The following is a 15,847-nucleotide window of genomic DNA, read 5'->3' as shown; positions in this document are numbered from 1 at the left end:
TTATTTTTTTTATTTTTTTTTTATTTTTTTGTAGAGACAGACTCTCACTTTACCGCCTTCAGTAGAGTGCCATGATGTCACAGGACTCACAGCAACCTCTAGCTTTTGGACTTCAGTGATTCTCCTGCCTCAGCCTCCCGAGCAGCTGGGACTACAGGTTTCCGCCACAAAGCCCGGCTAGTTTTTGGTTGCAGTTCAGCCGGGGCTGGGTTTGAACCCGCCACCCTCGGTATATGGGGCAGGCGCCCTACTCACTGAGCCACAGGCGCCACCGGAAATAGACAGTTATTTCCCAAGATCACAGATCAAGAAACCTCATTTAATCTGTATTTCTTGCCTTTTAAACTCCCCAAAGGTCACTTTTAAACAATTTTTCCTTTAGACATCCCCCACTTTCAGAAATAACACAGTTGAAGCTGAGTAGAAGTTGCCTCAATCTATCCCATTCTCTCTTTTATCTTCCACTAAAGCTCTTCTTTCAAATTATGCCTTACTGCTACTAACCCTTACTGTTTTTCCAGCAGGTCAAGCACAGAGTTGGCATCCTTTTGTACCAGTCTTTCAAACCCAGGCCACACTAACTCATCAGTCTGATTGCTGGCTATGCCAACATGTAGATCATGCAAAGGAAATAGAATTCATTTTTATTTTTGCCAACATGAGTGTCTGGTGGAGCCAATCTGGAAAACAGAAGTATTAAAGGATGTGGCATCCACAGCCAGAGGAGAAGCAACATAGTCTTCACCTAATGGTGAGACAACTAGATATAGAAAAAGTTCTGGGGAAACTCAAGAGCTCTCTTTTGTTCAGGTAAAGTCGCTTGAAAAGAATTTTCCCCTGTGCATTGAAAATCAAAATCATGCTGGATCTTTGCTAGGTGATATCCTGGGACAATATTATGATCAAACCCTATGGTTTGATTCCACAAATGATATTCTTACACCTCTCACAGGGATCGTTGATGGTGCTGACACTAACCTTCATAATGAGAACACTTATCAAATAACCATATGTTGTGAATAGCCCATAGGCCATGCCTGTGCAACCTGGGATAGTTGACTCTCTCTCCTTCTTAAACTACCAGGCATTAACAATTACATTAGGATAGACCAAAAGTCTGGGCGAACCTGGTTAGGTGAAAGCATCAAGCCATATAACTGCCAAAAACACACAAAAGGCCTTTTATATCAAATATTCCCTAACCTGTTCTGTTTCTACAAATTGACAGGGACCACTGGGTGAAGTGGCTCACACCTGTAATCTCAGAATTTGGGAGGCCAAGGTTAGTGGATTTCCTGAGCTCGTAAGTTTGAGACTAGCCTGAGCGAGAGCAAGACGTGGTCTCAAAAAGTAGCCAGGTTTTGGCAGTGCCCGTAAGTCATTCAGTAGGTCGCCGGCCACATACATCCAGTCTGGCAGGTTTGAACCAGGTTTGGGCCTGCTAAAACAATGACAACTGAAAAAAAAAAAAAATAGCCAGGCATTGTGGCAGGCACCTGTAGTATCAGCTACTTGGGAGGCTAAGCCCAAGAGTTGAGGTTGCTGTGAGCTCAGAATCCATGTCACACTACTCAGGGCAACAGCTTAAGATTCTGTCTCAAAAATAAATAAAGAACTCAATATTAAAAATAAATAAATAAAATCACCAGGCATTGTTGCGAGCACCTGTAGTCCCAGCTGCTTGGGAGGCTGAGTCAAGAGAATCACTTAAGCCCAGAAGTTTGAGGTTGCTATGAGCTATGATGCCATGGCACTCTACCAAGAATGACAGAGACTCTGTCTCAAAAAAAAAAAAAAAATTCACAGGGGCACATGACAACTGGATATGTGAAAGTTAGTGAGAAGGAGAAGACACAGCAAATCCACAATGGAAAGTCACAGGTTTTAACTTCACTCTGTCTATAAATACCACTGGTGTTTTTCATCTTATATAGTAGTAACATACCAATAGTTTCCACCTGAATGGTCAGGAAGCTGTAGACTTAGTTACCTGACACCCTCTGTTACCAAGTACTCCACTATAAATGCCAGTCAAATTACAAACTTGGCCTCTTTTGTTCATAAGGTGCAAATTGTCAGCAGTCAGTGTTATCGCAAATGGTCAGCAGTCAGTGTTAATGAAAATGGTCAGTGCTCAGTGTTATCTCATGGGGGCCCCAGACTGGGAATCTGCCTAGGGCCTCATGGGAACTTAATCCAGCTATGCAGACAGCTGAGGAGTAGGAAACCCAACTTAATTGACGGTAAGTGCATTTATATTCTGATTGCTATTCAGTTGTGTATGATGTTGTATGTTGTGTGCTATGTAAGCCCCGGGTCACACTGTTGCAATCTCTGAGCAGTGCGAGTTCAGCTATATACTTGTATAGTCATACACTGCCTCATCCACCAACAAGTGCTGTGTAGTAAATCACTGAAGTGGGACTGTTATGAAAACTGTGATATCTTGTGTTAACTTCATTAGAGCTAATGCACTAAACCACAGACAATTTCAGGAATTTCTGTCTGAGCTAAATGTTGCCTGTAAAGATGTTCCATACCACACAGAAGTCCATTGGCTGAGTCGAGGGAGAGTTTTGAAACATTTCTATGACTTACTTCCACAGATTACAGCTTTTCTGCTTTCAAAAAATATAGAAGTACCAGAGCTCAATGATGAAGAATGGAAATGGCACCTTGCCTTTCTGACAGATGTAACAGAGCTACTCAACAGTTTCAATGTGCAACTTCAAGGAAAGGGGAAGCTCATCTGTGAACTGCAATCACATGTGAAAGCATTTGAAGTAAGATTAGGCCTCCTCATCAAACAAGTGAAGGAGGAAAATTTCTGCCATCTCCCCACAACTCAAAATCTGTTAGTGGAAAATCCATTGGTTGCATTCCCAAACAAAACATGTGTAGATTCACTGGAAAAGTTGCAAAAGAAGTTCCAATATAGATTTAAAGAGCTTCATCTCCATGAACAGGACATACAGCTTTTCAGTAACCCATTTTCTACTGACATTGAAAATGTGGATACGATTTACCAAATGGAACTGGCTGAACTGCAGAACTGTGACTCTGCAAGACGCATTCAAGTCAAGCAGCCTTCCTAATTTCTATGCATCTCTCCCCTCTGAGACATATCCTAATCTCAGGAACCATGTACTCAAAATGGCAACCATCTTTGGCAGCACTTATGTCTGTGAACAGACTTTTTTCAGAATGAAACATCTGAAATCTCCAACCAGATCTAGACTAACTGATGCACACTTGTATCACTTGTACTAGCAGTGACAAATATGGAACTGGACATTGACCATCTCATGAGCCAAAAGCAGGCCCATTGTTTCCATTGAAATACTGGTAAGTTTGCTGATTTAACTTTACTTGTTCTTCATTTTAAATACTGTATTTGTTCCCGTTTTGTTTTTTTTTTTTACTTCAAAATAAGATATGTGCAGTGTGCATAGAAATTTGTTCATAGTTTTTTTTTTTTTTTTTTTAAACTATAGTCTGGCCCTCCAATGATCTGAGGGACAGTGAACTGGCTCCCTGTTTAAAAAGTTTGATGACCCCTACCTTAAACATTTGGGGCTATTCTCAGAAACACCATGTTGGGACACTGAGGCTGCCGCCAATTGGCTCTTCGATAAAGGGACTTTGGTATGAATTCAACTTGTTTGGCAATATGGTCTTTGTGGAATTCCTGGGCACAACACAAGGAGTCATATTTTGGGGTGAAATTTCCTTAGCTCCTTCATTTCCCTCAACTGGAATTTTGCTAGAAGTTTCACACGTTATGAGCTGAGTTGGCACCTGGGGAGAGAGAGAGCGGCTTAGTAATCTATCTAGTCATAAGATGTTTGAAAAGAGAGACAAGAACATAAATTAAGATGAGAATAAATGGGCAGAAAAGAACAGACATGAGCAGGATTCCCCACAGCCCATTAAACTAGTCTCTCATTTCTGGGAATAGGTCATTCCACTGGAATGCTGTCATTAATTTGGTGAAGAATATTTATCTTGTCCTTTAAGAGATGTAGATGAATCTTTATTTGCCCTGACTGACTTACGTAAACACTACATTTTTTTCCATTAACAGTATAAGCTCTTCCATGTTGAGTATTCAAAGCATGTAGGAAGCTTTGGTTTTGAATTACAAGTGCCAGGCTATTAAGCTCTGGTTGAAGAGTTCCCAATGCTTGCATGGTGATGTTGAGCTCTTTTTCTATCATTATGGCGAGATTGATGACCGCTCTTTCAATTTTGTACATTCCAAATGTTGGGAAAAGGATATTGATCACTCAAAAGAACTTTGAATTATATAGAAGGGGATTTCTCATAATGGTGCATTTTGTATGTTTATAAGGTACTACCTTATGAACAAAAATAGACCAAGTTTGTAATTTGACTGGCATTTAACGTGGAATACTTGGTAACAGAGGGTGTCAGACAACCAAGTCCATAGCATCTTGACCATTTGAGTGGGAACCATTTGTATACTTTATTAACTCACAAGATAAAAAGAGCAGAGTTATAGACAGTCAGGTTAGAACTTGTGACCTTATACCCTGGAGTTTGCTGTGTCTTCTCCTCTTCACTGGCACTTTCACATATCTGGTTGTCATGTGTCTCTGAGCAAAGATAGTTCTTGATTTTTCACAGAAACTTTTCTATGTTCAGTTGTCTTTCTATCTAGGGAAGCAGTATGTTTTTTATTCTTTGGCTGTGGATACTACATGACACATATATTTTCCAGATTGGTTTCACCAGGCACTCATATTAGGGGAAATAAAAATGATTTCAAGTTCCTTTATATGATCTAGATGTTGGAATAACCAGCAGTCTGACTGAGTAGTTAGTGTGGCAGGAATTTGAAAGACTTCTGTAAAGGGTTGCCGGGTCTGTGCCAGAATGGCTGGAAAAACAGTAAGGGCTAGGAAAAGTAAGGCGTCCTTGAAAGAAGAGGTATAGTGGAAGATAAAAGGGAGAACGGAGTAGATTGAGGCAGTTTTCACTTAGAATCTAAAGTTTTATTTCTAAAAGAGGGGTGTGCTTAAAGAAAGCAGCGATTATACGTGACTATTACGATTTTTAAAAGGTAAGCAATACAGATATAAACGAAGTTACTTTCTTTTTTATTTATTTATTTTTTTTGAGACAGAGTCTCACTTTGTCGCTCTTGGTAAAGTGGCGTGACATCACCACTCTACCAATTGGAGGTCACAGCACCTCCAATTCTTGGGCTCAGGGGATTTTCTTGCCTCAACCTCCCCACAACGCCCTGCTATTTATTTTTTGTTGCAGTTGTCACTGTTTTAGCTGGCTAGGGCGGGTTGGAACCCACCACTCTTTGTATTTGGGCTCTACCCACTTAGCCGCAGGCACCGCCCAGTTCCTGAGTTCTTCACGTGCATGTTTTTACCTAAGAATCGCCATGTGTATTGAAAACACCTTCACAGCAGAGTCTAACTCCTATTTAAATAGTAGGTGCCCAAGCCTCCAACAGACTAAACACTCAGTAAGTAGAGTTTCATTCCTTTTGTAGAAATTTGTTACACAGTTACTGTCTGGAAAGCATGGTGGCCCTGGAATATGGAGATGAATAAAGTCATGATCCCTGCCTTTAAATTAAAAAAAAAAAAAAAAAGAAAGAAAGAAAAAAGTGCTCTGGGGAAGAAACTATTAACATTCTGGCCTCTTCCAGATTCTTGTTGGATTGCATTTTGTCTCTCAAAGTCAGAGAGGTGGGCTCTTGGCCCTATCCAACCAGGGTTGCGCTGATACGAACTGTCCAATCAGATGTACAGCCAGAAAGAAGAAGGCGGCACCGGGGATTCAGAGCGGCATTTGTCTCTTGAGCTGGTCTCTGGGCTTTGTGCTCCTCTTCAGTTATTCCATCTTCTGGAGATCCCAAGTGTCTGTGCAGCAGCCTCTGTCACCCTGTGACCTGCAGGTACTGGGAGATCTGTAGGAAGGACACGGGGACACCCCACGAGCTGGGAAATGGTGACTACAGGAGACTGGGTGTCCTGAGAGGGGGGAGGGGCGTGGTTGGAGCCAGAAGTGACTGTGGTGGACCTGGTAATTTCCCTTCAGTTTTAGAGTCTTCAGAATAAAATTTGCTACTGGGACCCCTTGGCCAGGGACCCTACTTGGCAAAAAGAGGAGTGGAGCAGGGAGTTGGGACCCTGTTGCTCCAAGCTTTCTGAAGCTGTTACTTGCACCACAGCCCGGAGCTCGCTCTGAGCAGCTGTGTGGCTGCAGCGCCCAACATACCTCTTGTGACATTAGAAGGATCCCCAGGGAGGAATCCCAACAGAGTGTGTGGTTTGTTCATGAGAGGGGCTGTAGTCTGTGGGGTCCTCAGCCACTCCATTCTTTTGTTAAACAAACTGAGGTCTCGAAGCGGTGGCTCACTCTGTTGCGGAACGGGAAGTGTGTCGGTTACCTATAGTTGTAGTCAAACACCAGGACAGGGAGTTGATGTGTAAAAAGGCTTTATTATGGGACAGGCGGGTAATTCCAGAGAACAGCGAGAGTAATTTTTTAAGTGCTGTTTTTTCTATGTAACAAAATTTTAATAATTTAAATAGGGATAATTTTGCAAGTAAACTAGAAATATACTTACGTGATTAACAACATGTAGGCAAGTTAAATACATAAACAACAATTAAAACTAATCAAATATCATCACCAAATTTTTGTAATTAAACATGCTATTGTTCTATAGTGCCTCATTAATTCCTTGGGTTTTTTTTTTTTTTTCAAGATTATTATCTTTATTCCCTATTTCTGGTTTGGCCTGTTTGACTGACTTATTCTTCCTATGTTTTAAAGTGAATTCTCAGTTCAGAAATAACTAAGAAAGATTGTGGGGGTGTCTGTGTCTATCACATTCTCTACTTTTATTTATTTTATTTTCACATCTATGAAACTGACTTAAAATGAAAATAATTTTAAATAATTTTAAATTTGTTATGGTTAGTTAAATTGACATGCGGGCTGTGCTGGTTAAATTTGTTTTTGAAATTTGTGAAAGGTGGCTGAGCATGGTAGCTTAGGCCTGTAATTCTAGCACTCTGGGAGCCAGAGGAAGGTGGATTGCCTGAGCTAATCAGTTTGAGACCAACCTGAGGCAGAGGGACACCTAATCTCTAAAGGGAAAAAAAAAAAAAAAAAAGGCCTGGTATTGTAGCCAGCACTGGTAGCTACTTTGGAGTCTGAGGCAAAGAAAATCTCTTAAGCCCAAGAGTTTGAGATTGCTGTGAGCTGTGACACCAGGCACTCTACAGATGGTGACAAAGTGAGACTGTCTAAAATAAAATAAATAACAAAGAAATTTGTGAAACAGCGGGTACATGTGAATGGTATACATTGTATTTTGTAACATAGTAAGAAGCTTATAATATATAACGTAAGAATAATTATAAAGGTACAGACTTAGGTAATGTTGGGTAATTATGATAATTCTTTAGATAGTAAGTATTGGATATTCTGAAAAGTCTTGTTTGTTATTTATTTGGACTATGTCTTTTATACATGTTTATTTGTTTTTAATGCGTTGGGAGCTGTCCCAGGACAATAAAGTGAGACTCTGTCTCAAAAAATAAAGAAAGAAAAAAATACTTTCTGAGTTGAATTCAAACTCTTATTGACCATATACATTAAGACAGACCAATATTTTAAAATATTGGAAAACACATATGAACATAATCCGCACAAAATTAACTACCATTTCAGAATTGACAATGTTTCCTATACATTTTCTTTTTTTTTTTTTTATTGTTGGGGATTCATTGAGGGTACAATAAGCCAGATTACACTGATTGCATTTGTTAGGTAAAGTCCCTCTTGCAATCATGTCTTGCCCCCAGAAGGTGTGGTACGCACCAAGGCCCCACCTCCTTCCCCCTCTCTGCTTTTTCATCCCCCCCACCTCCATCACCTTAATTGTCATTAACTGTCTGCAAATCAAAATTGAATATATAAGATTCATGCTTCTCCATTCTTGTGATGCTTTACTAAGAATAATGTCTTCCACTTCCATCCAGGTTAATACGAAGGATGTAAAGTCTCCATTTTTTTTTAATAGCTGAATAGTATTCCATGGTATACATATACCACAGCTTGTTAATCCATTCCTGGGTTGGCGGACATTTAGGCTGTATCCACATTTTGGTGATTGTAAATTGAGCTTCAATAAACAGTCTAGTACAAGTGTCCTTATGATAAAAGGATTTTTTTCCTTCTGGGTAGATGCCCAGTAATGGGATTGCAGGATAAAATGGGAGGTCTAGCTTGAGTGCTTTGAGGATTCTCGATACATCCTTCCAGAAAGGTTGTACTAGTTTGCAGTCCCACCAGCAGTGTAAAAGTGTTCCCTTCTCTCAACACCACAACATCATCAGCAGTTTTGAGATTTTGTGATGTGGGCCATTCTTGCAGGGGTTAGATGATATCTCAGGGTGGTTTTGATTTGCATTTCTCTAATTTATAGGGATGATGAACATTTCTTCATATCTTTGTTAACCATTCATCTGCTTCTTTAGAGAAGGTTCTATTCATGTCTATTGCCCATTGATATATAGGATTGTTGGCTTTTTTCATGTGGATTAATTTGAGTTCTCTATAGATCCTAGTTATCAAGCTTTTGTCTGATTGAAAATATGCAAATATCCTTTTCCATTGTGTAGGTTGTCTCTTCGCTTTGGTTGTTGTCTCCTTGGCTGTACAGAAGCTTTTCAGTTTAATGAATTCCCATTTGTTTATTTTTGTTGTTGTTGCAATTGCCATGGCAGTCTTCTTCATGAAGTCTTTCCCCAGGCCAATACCTTCCAGTGTTTTTCCTATGCTTTCTTTGGATTTTTATTGTTTGATGCCTTAAATTTAAGTCCTTTATCCATCTTGAATCAAATTTTGTGAGTGGGGAAAAGTGTGGGTCCAGTTTCAGTCTTTCACATGGGAATATCCAGTTCTCCCAACACCATTTATTGAATACAGAGTCTTTCCCCCAAGGTATGTTCTTGTTTGATTTATCGAAGATTAGGTTGTTGTAAGATGTTAGTTTCATTTCTTGGTTTTCTATTCGATTCCAAGTGTCTATGTCTCTATTTTTGTGCCAGTACCAAGCTGTCTTGACCACTATGGCTTTGTAGTACAACCTAAAATCTGGTATGGTGATGCTCCCAGCTTTATATTTATTACTAAGAACTGCCTTAGCTATACGGGTTTTTTTCTGGTTCCATACAAAAAGAAGAATCATTTTTTCCAAATCTTGAAAGTACGATGTTGTTATTTTGATAGGAATGGCATTGAATAAGTAGATTGCTTTGGGAAATATAGACATTTTAAAAATGTTGATTCTGCCCATCCATGAACATGGCGTGTTCTTCCATTTGTTAAAATCCTCTGCTATTTCCTTTCTGAGGATTTCATAATTTTCTTTATAGAACTCCTTCACCTCCTTCGTTAGCTATATTCCTAGGTATTTCATTTTCTTTGAAACTATTGTGCAGGGAGTTGTGTTCTTAATTATCTTCTCATCTTGACTGTTATTGGCGTATACAAAGGCCACTGACTTGTGGACATTGATTTTATATCCTGAAACATTACTGTATTTTTTGATGACATGTAGGAGTCTTGTGGTTGAGTCTTTGGGATTCTCTAAATATAAGATCATGTCATCAGCAAAGAGGGAGAGTTTGACCTCCTCTGCTCCCATTTGGATTCCCTTTATTTTCTTGTCTTGCCTAATTGTATTGGCTAGAACTTACAGCACTATGTTGAATAGTAAATGTGACAGAGGACAACCTTTTCTGATTCCAGTTTTAAGAGGAAAAGCTTTCAGTTTTTACTCAGTTAAGTAAAATATTAGCTGTGGGTTTGTCATAGATAGCTTAAATCAGTTTTAGAAATGTGCCACCTTTGCCTATACTCTTCAGTGTTCTACTTAGAAAAGGATGCTGGATTTTATCAAATGCCTTTTCTGCATCTATTGAGAGGATCATGTGATCTTTATTTTTGACTCTGTTAATATGGTGGATAACATTTATGGACTTGCGTATGTTAAACCAGCATTGCATCCCTGGGATGAAACCTACTTGATCATGATGTATGACTTTTTTGATAATAAGCTGTAATCTATTGGAAGGATTTTGTTGAGAATTTTTGGGTCTATATTCATGAGTGAGATTGGTCTGAAATTCTCCTTTTTGTTTGGGTCTTTTCCTGGTTTTGGTATCAGGGTGATGTTTGCTTCATGGAATGTGTCGGGAAGATTTTTTCTTTCTAAATTTTTGGAATAATTTCTGCAGTACAGGAATAAGCTCTTCCTTGAAGGTTTGATAGAATTCTTGTGTGAAGCCATCTGGACCAGGGCAGTAATTTTTTGGAAGATTTTTTACTGTTTCTTTAATATCAGTGCTTGAAATGGGTCTGTTCAGGAGCTCTATTTCTTCCTGGCTTAGTATAGGGAGAGGGTGTGATTCCAAATATTGATCCATTTCCTTCACATTGTCAAATTCCTGGGCATAGAGTTTTTGGTAGTATTCAGATATGATCTCTTGTATCTCTGTGGGATCAGTTGTTATTTCCCCTTTATCATTTCTGATTGAGGTTACTAGAGATTTTACTTTTCTATTTCTCATTAGTCTGGCCAATGGTTTATCTATTTTATTTATTTTTTCAAAAAACCAACTCCTTGTTTCATTAATTTTCTGAATGATTCTTTTGTTTTCAATTTCATTGATCTCTGATTTGATTTTGGAAATTTCTTTTCTTCTACTGATATTAGGCTTAGATTCTTCTTGTTTTTCCAACTCCATAAGATGGCTTGAAGTTTGTTGATGCGCTCTCTTTCTGTTTTTTTGAACGTAGGCATCTAAACCAATGAATTTTCCTCTCAAAACTGCTTTTAGAGTATCCCATAGGTTTTGGTAACTTGTGTCTTCATTGTTGTTATGCTCAAGGAAGTTAATGATTTCCTGTTTTATTTCTTCCTGCACCCCTCTCTTATTCAACAGAAGATTGTTTAATTTCCATGTCTTTGTGTGGGGTCGAACGTTTTTGTTAGAGTTGAATTCCACCTTTAGTGCCTTATGGTCTGAGAAAATACAAGGTAAAATTTCAATTCTTTTGATTCTGTTGATATTTGTTTTGTGTCCCAGGATATGATCAATTTTGGAGAATGTTCCATGGGGTGATGAGAAGAATGTGTTTTCTTTATCTTTGGGATGGAGTGTTTTATATGCGTCTAGTACTGTTGTTCTAGGGTCTCATTTAAATGTCTTCTATCTTTGTTTAATTTCTGTTTAGGGGATCTGTCCAGCTGTGTAAGAAGAGTGTTAAGGTCCCCTGTTATTATGATATTATTGGATAACATATTGCTCAGACTGAGTAAGGTCTGTTTAGAGAATCTGGGAGCATTTAAATTGAGTGCATAAATATTTAGAATTGAAACGTCTTCTTAATGTATTTTTCCCTTGACCAATATAAAGTGACCATCTTTGTCTTTTTTGACTTTAGTTGCTTTAAATCCACATGTATCTGAAAATAAGATTGCAACTCCTCTTTCCTTCTGAATTCCAATTGCCTGAAAATTTGTCTTCCAACCCTTGACTCGGAGCTTTAATTTGTCTTTTGAAGCCAGGTGTGTTTCTTGCAGACAGCAAATTGATGGCTTGTGTTTTTTAATCCATTCAGCCAATCTATGTCTCTTCAGTGGGGAATTCAAGCCATTAACATTTATTGAGATAATTGATAAGTGTGGTAGTGTTCTATTCATCTTATTTTGTGAGAGTGCATTGCTTAGTTTTAACTTTTGCGTCAGTGTGGAGGATAGGATCTGTCCTTTAATTTCTGAATTTTTACTTTGCTGCTGATCCATTGTAATGGTCAGTGTTTAGAACAGGTTGAAGTATTTCCTGTAGAGCTGGTCTTGTTGTGGTGAATTTCCTCAATGTTTGTATATCCATAAATGATTTGATTTCCCCATCAATTTTAAAGCTTAGCTTAGCAGGGTACAATATTCTGGGCTGGAAATTGTTCTGTTTAAGTAGATTGAAGGTAGGTGACCATTGTCTTCTTGCCTGGAAATTTTCATTAGAGAAGTCTGCAGTCACTCTGATGGATTTGTCCCTGTAGGTCAAGTGGTGCTTACTTCTGGCAGCTTGCAGAATCTTTTCTTTTTTTGTCTTGACTTTGAACATGTTCATCACATTGTGTCTTGGAGATTCTCGGTTAGAGTTGAGGTGACCTGGGGTCTGATACCAATCTGAAAGCAGTGTGTCAGAATCTTTGGTGATATTTGGGAAATTTTCTTTTATAATATTCTCTAGTATGGCTTCCATTCCTCTGGGGCATTCTTCTTCCCTTTCTGGAATTCCTATGACTCGTATGGTGAAATGCTTCATAAGGTCCCATGATTCTGACAGTGAACGTTCTGCTTTCTCTCTCTTCTTTTCTTCCTCTTTAACTATCTGAGTTATCTCAAGAACTTTGTCTTCTACCTCTGAAATTCTTTCTTCTGCATGGTCTAACCTGTTGCTGATACTTTCCATGGCATCTTTAAGTTCCCTAATTGACTGCTTCAGTTCCTTCAGCTCTGCTATATCCTTTCTATATTCTCCATATCGTTCATCTCTTGTTTGATTCTGTTTTTGGATTTCATTTGGTTATTTTCACTTTGTTAGCAGTTTCCATCATTTCCTTCATTGTTTTCATCATGTGTATTCTAAATTCCCTTTTTGTCATCCTAACATTTCTTTATTGGTGGAATCCTCTGCAGTAACTACCTCATGGTCCCTTGGAGGGGTTGTTCTGGACTGGTTCTTCATGTTGCCTGGAGTTCTGCTGATTCTTCCTCTTGAGTGATTTCTTGTATCTGTTTCCTGCCCTAATTTTTCTTTTACTTCCTGTTGCTCTTATGTTCTTGTGCCTGTGGACTAAGGTTTTGATGAGTCCTTTTGGTATAGGGCCAGAAGGTTGAGAAGTTTGAAAAGCAAGAAGGGATGAAAGAAAGAAAGAAAGAAAGAATGAGAAGAAAATAGAGAAAGGAGAGGCGGTGGGTAAAAGGAATATTGACAAAAAGAAGAAAGGCACAGAAAGAGGTAGACAGACCAATATAAGTGTACAGTAGGGTACTTTAACACAACCTTAAAAAAACCCAACCTCTGTGGGTGCCCAGTTGGGTGGTTCCCTTGAGGTCAGCAACTCTTTGCAAACCTAATCAGACACAGTACCCCACCTCCACCAAGTAGAGAGGAAAGACAAAAATGCTATAAATCAAACCAAAACAAGTAAACAGAAAACGTTACAGGATAAAATTGGGTGAAAAACAAAATAATAGCGGCAGAAACTAGCAAAACTGAAGGTCTAGTTATTGCAAAAGGCAGCAGTGGGAAATTGTATTTATACAAGAAAATTGGAGAAAGAAAAGAAAAAATCTGTACAGAAAAAGTTGAAATTAACAAACAAAACAACAACATCAAAATAAACAAAAAACAAACAAACAAAACAACAATAGCAACCAAAAAACAACTAAAACAAAGCAGTATGTATATCTTGTTGAATATTGTCTGGGCAATAGGTGGTCTTCTGGGGTATGAGATGTTAATTACAATGCTGATATTACTGAAGGCCTCTTCTGATTTCTCAAACCTCACAGGGTAGACACCCTAAGTCTCTCTTCAGCCCTCTTAAAAGGCACTTTAAGCTTCTAAACTTGCTAAGCAGAAGCTTTCCCAGGAAAGTGCTCATCACTGGAATCACTGGTGAAGTTGCTATCCACTTACCCATTGTGCCAAAAATGGTCTTACTCTGCCCCTGAGGGTTAAGGCTGTAAGGAGGCTCAGACCCCGCCTTTAGGCTGCTCAGTCACTAGGTTACTAGTTCCTGCCCGATCCTTGCTCTTCAAGTTCTCTCACAGTGGCTCCCTGCCACCCACAGCCAAACACTATTAGCTCCGTCAGTCCGGCTCAGCACCTCAGTTGCTCAGTCTGGGGTCACAGACAATACCCAAAGTTCTCTGCACTCCCGATCAAGCTCTCCCCAAGGCAGTTCAACTGAGTGTCAAGTCCAAAAACACCAAAACAGTTCACAGGTAAGGCCTTTCCAGTTTGCAGTCTTGCTGCTACTGCACTTACAGTTGTTGGCGGGATTAGACTGATCGAACACATGCAATTACTTGCCAGTTTTCCACTGTTTTTGTCCTCCTCTTGGGGTCCAGAAGTCTTTGGCTGACTTCTTGTATTCTCAAAGGGATGATTATAGGCAGATCCCACAAGCCAGAGATGCCTGGAGTCTTATCTCCCCAGACTCATGGTGCACAGATGCAAGGAAGCTGTTACTTGGCTGCCATCTTGTTCTGCACCCCCAACAATTATATATATATATTATTGTGAAAAGTTATAAAAAGGGTGGTCATAAAGCTTGTGTGCAATTTACTATAGTTTCCTATTTAAACTTAGAATTTCAGGGTGGGCTGTTCACATGCACTGAGGCTGGTTGGTTCCAACCAGAACAGGGCCTGCTAAACAAAACAAAGAAATGAAAAAAAATAGCCCAGTGTTGTGGTGGGAGGCTGTAGTTCCAGCTAGTAGGTAAGCTGAGGCAAGAGAATCTCTTGAGCCCAGGATTCCACCTCTCATGGCTAGACAGGGAGCCCCTCATTCTCTAGACCCAAGTGAGCTCAGAATTCAGACCCCCATTTCTAGGCACAAACAAACTGCCTTTTTTGGGACACATCCTCTAGGCTCTGATAAGATCATGAACAAAGCAGCCTGTGATGGTTTTTTGGGTGGTTCCACCTTGGGTAAGAGCACATGCCTAATCCCTTCTAAGGACAAAGACAGTAAAAGACTAACTGCCAGCCCTGTGTAATCCTCTAGACTTAAGACACCTAGATGAAAGAGCCCACGTGGAAACTATAATAAACGCTACAGAGAGTCTCATCTACCAATTTCAATTTATTTCTCAGTAAAAAAGTTTCCTTTAAACAAAGAATCAAAACTGGCCCTATTCTACCTACTTGTTCCATTTACTTTAGTAAAATATGGAGACAGGTCAAATGCTCTTTGATGAACTATAAGAATCAATCCTTTTTGGGGGGTTGCTAAAATCTAATAATTTTATTGAATGGCAGATGAGACAGCAGGGTGACACTAGGGAATACCACCATTAATCCAAATGAAGAAAGCACACTGTGGGGCTAGCTCCCACTGCCTATAAACTGGTGCATTTAGCATATTATGGTGGCTTTCAATGACTGAAACTGTACGTACATATATCTATCTACTACCATGAGCAAATGGCTGTAAGAAAAATAAATATTAACTGTATTGTAATTAATATTTACTTTTTTTGGTAAAATATAAAAATTTTCATACGAAATGCTATAATCATTTTGATCAGGTCAATTCAGTAAGCTTAAGGGAAAACAGAACCTAAACTGAAGCCCCAAGAAAGCCCTATATGCAAAGGGTAAGTAGATCAGTGGCTAGTAAAAAATATTGAGGGAAACACCAGAGAGGTAGGAGAACAATCCAGAAAGAATGATGTCATGGAAGTCAAGGGAAGACACTGTTTCGGAATACAGGAAATGTACAATGTGTCAAATGCTGCTGAAAGCTCAGGTAAAATGCGCAAGTCCTGAGCACAGGCATGTCAAATGCACGCCCCTGAAGAGTAAAGCAGCCTGGCAGGCCAGTTCACCATGACTTGAGCGTGTGTGTTGGAGGCAGGAGGCAGTTGGTGGTTAAGAGGAAGCAGCCAGGTCATGAAGAGCCTTGTGTGCCATGGTAAAGGACTGTCAAAATATAAAAAGCCACACCCAGTGGCTTCACATATAAAAATAACAAATTCACAA

At 39.3% G+C, this 15,847-nt stretch overlaps 1 protein-coding gene across 1 annotated transcript; it reads left to right on the top strand.

Annotated features, from left to right (window-relative positions):
• Positions 1-294: 294 nt before the first annotated feature.
• Positions 295-3,441, top strand: LOC128572942 (general transcription factor II-I repeat domain-containing protein 2-like). The gene is made up of 2 exons (XM_053573095.1): positions 295-751; positions 2,607-3,441. The coding sequence occupies exons 1-2, from the start codon at positions 704-706 to the stop codon at positions 3,093-3,095; spliced, it is 537 nt and encodes a 178-aa protein (XP_053429070.1). The 5' UTR covers positions 295-703; the 3' UTR covers positions 3,096-3,441.
• The last annotated feature ends 12,406 nt before the right edge of the window (positions 3,442-15,847 follow it).

This window comes from Nycticebus coucang, chromosome 20 (genome assembly GCF_027406575.1).
Source record: "Nycticebus coucang isolate mNycCou1 chromosome 20, mNycCou1.pri, whole genome shotgun sequence".
Taxonomy (NCBI): Eukaryota; Metazoa; Chordata; class Mammalia; order Primates; family Lorisidae; genus Nycticebus; species Nycticebus coucang.
Note: the sequence above shows the minus strand (reverse complement) of the source record. Positions and strands in the feature narration are given on the sequence as shown.

Coding starts and splice junctions, on each gene's coding strand:
- LOC128572942 (XM_053573095.1), top strand. CDS start 704: ATGTGGCATCCACAGCCAGAGGAGAAGCAACATAGTCTTCACCTAATG. Junction 752..2,606: donor AACATAGTCTTCACCTAATG/GTGAGACAACTA, acceptor TTACTTCCACAG/ATTACAGCTTTTCTGCTTTC.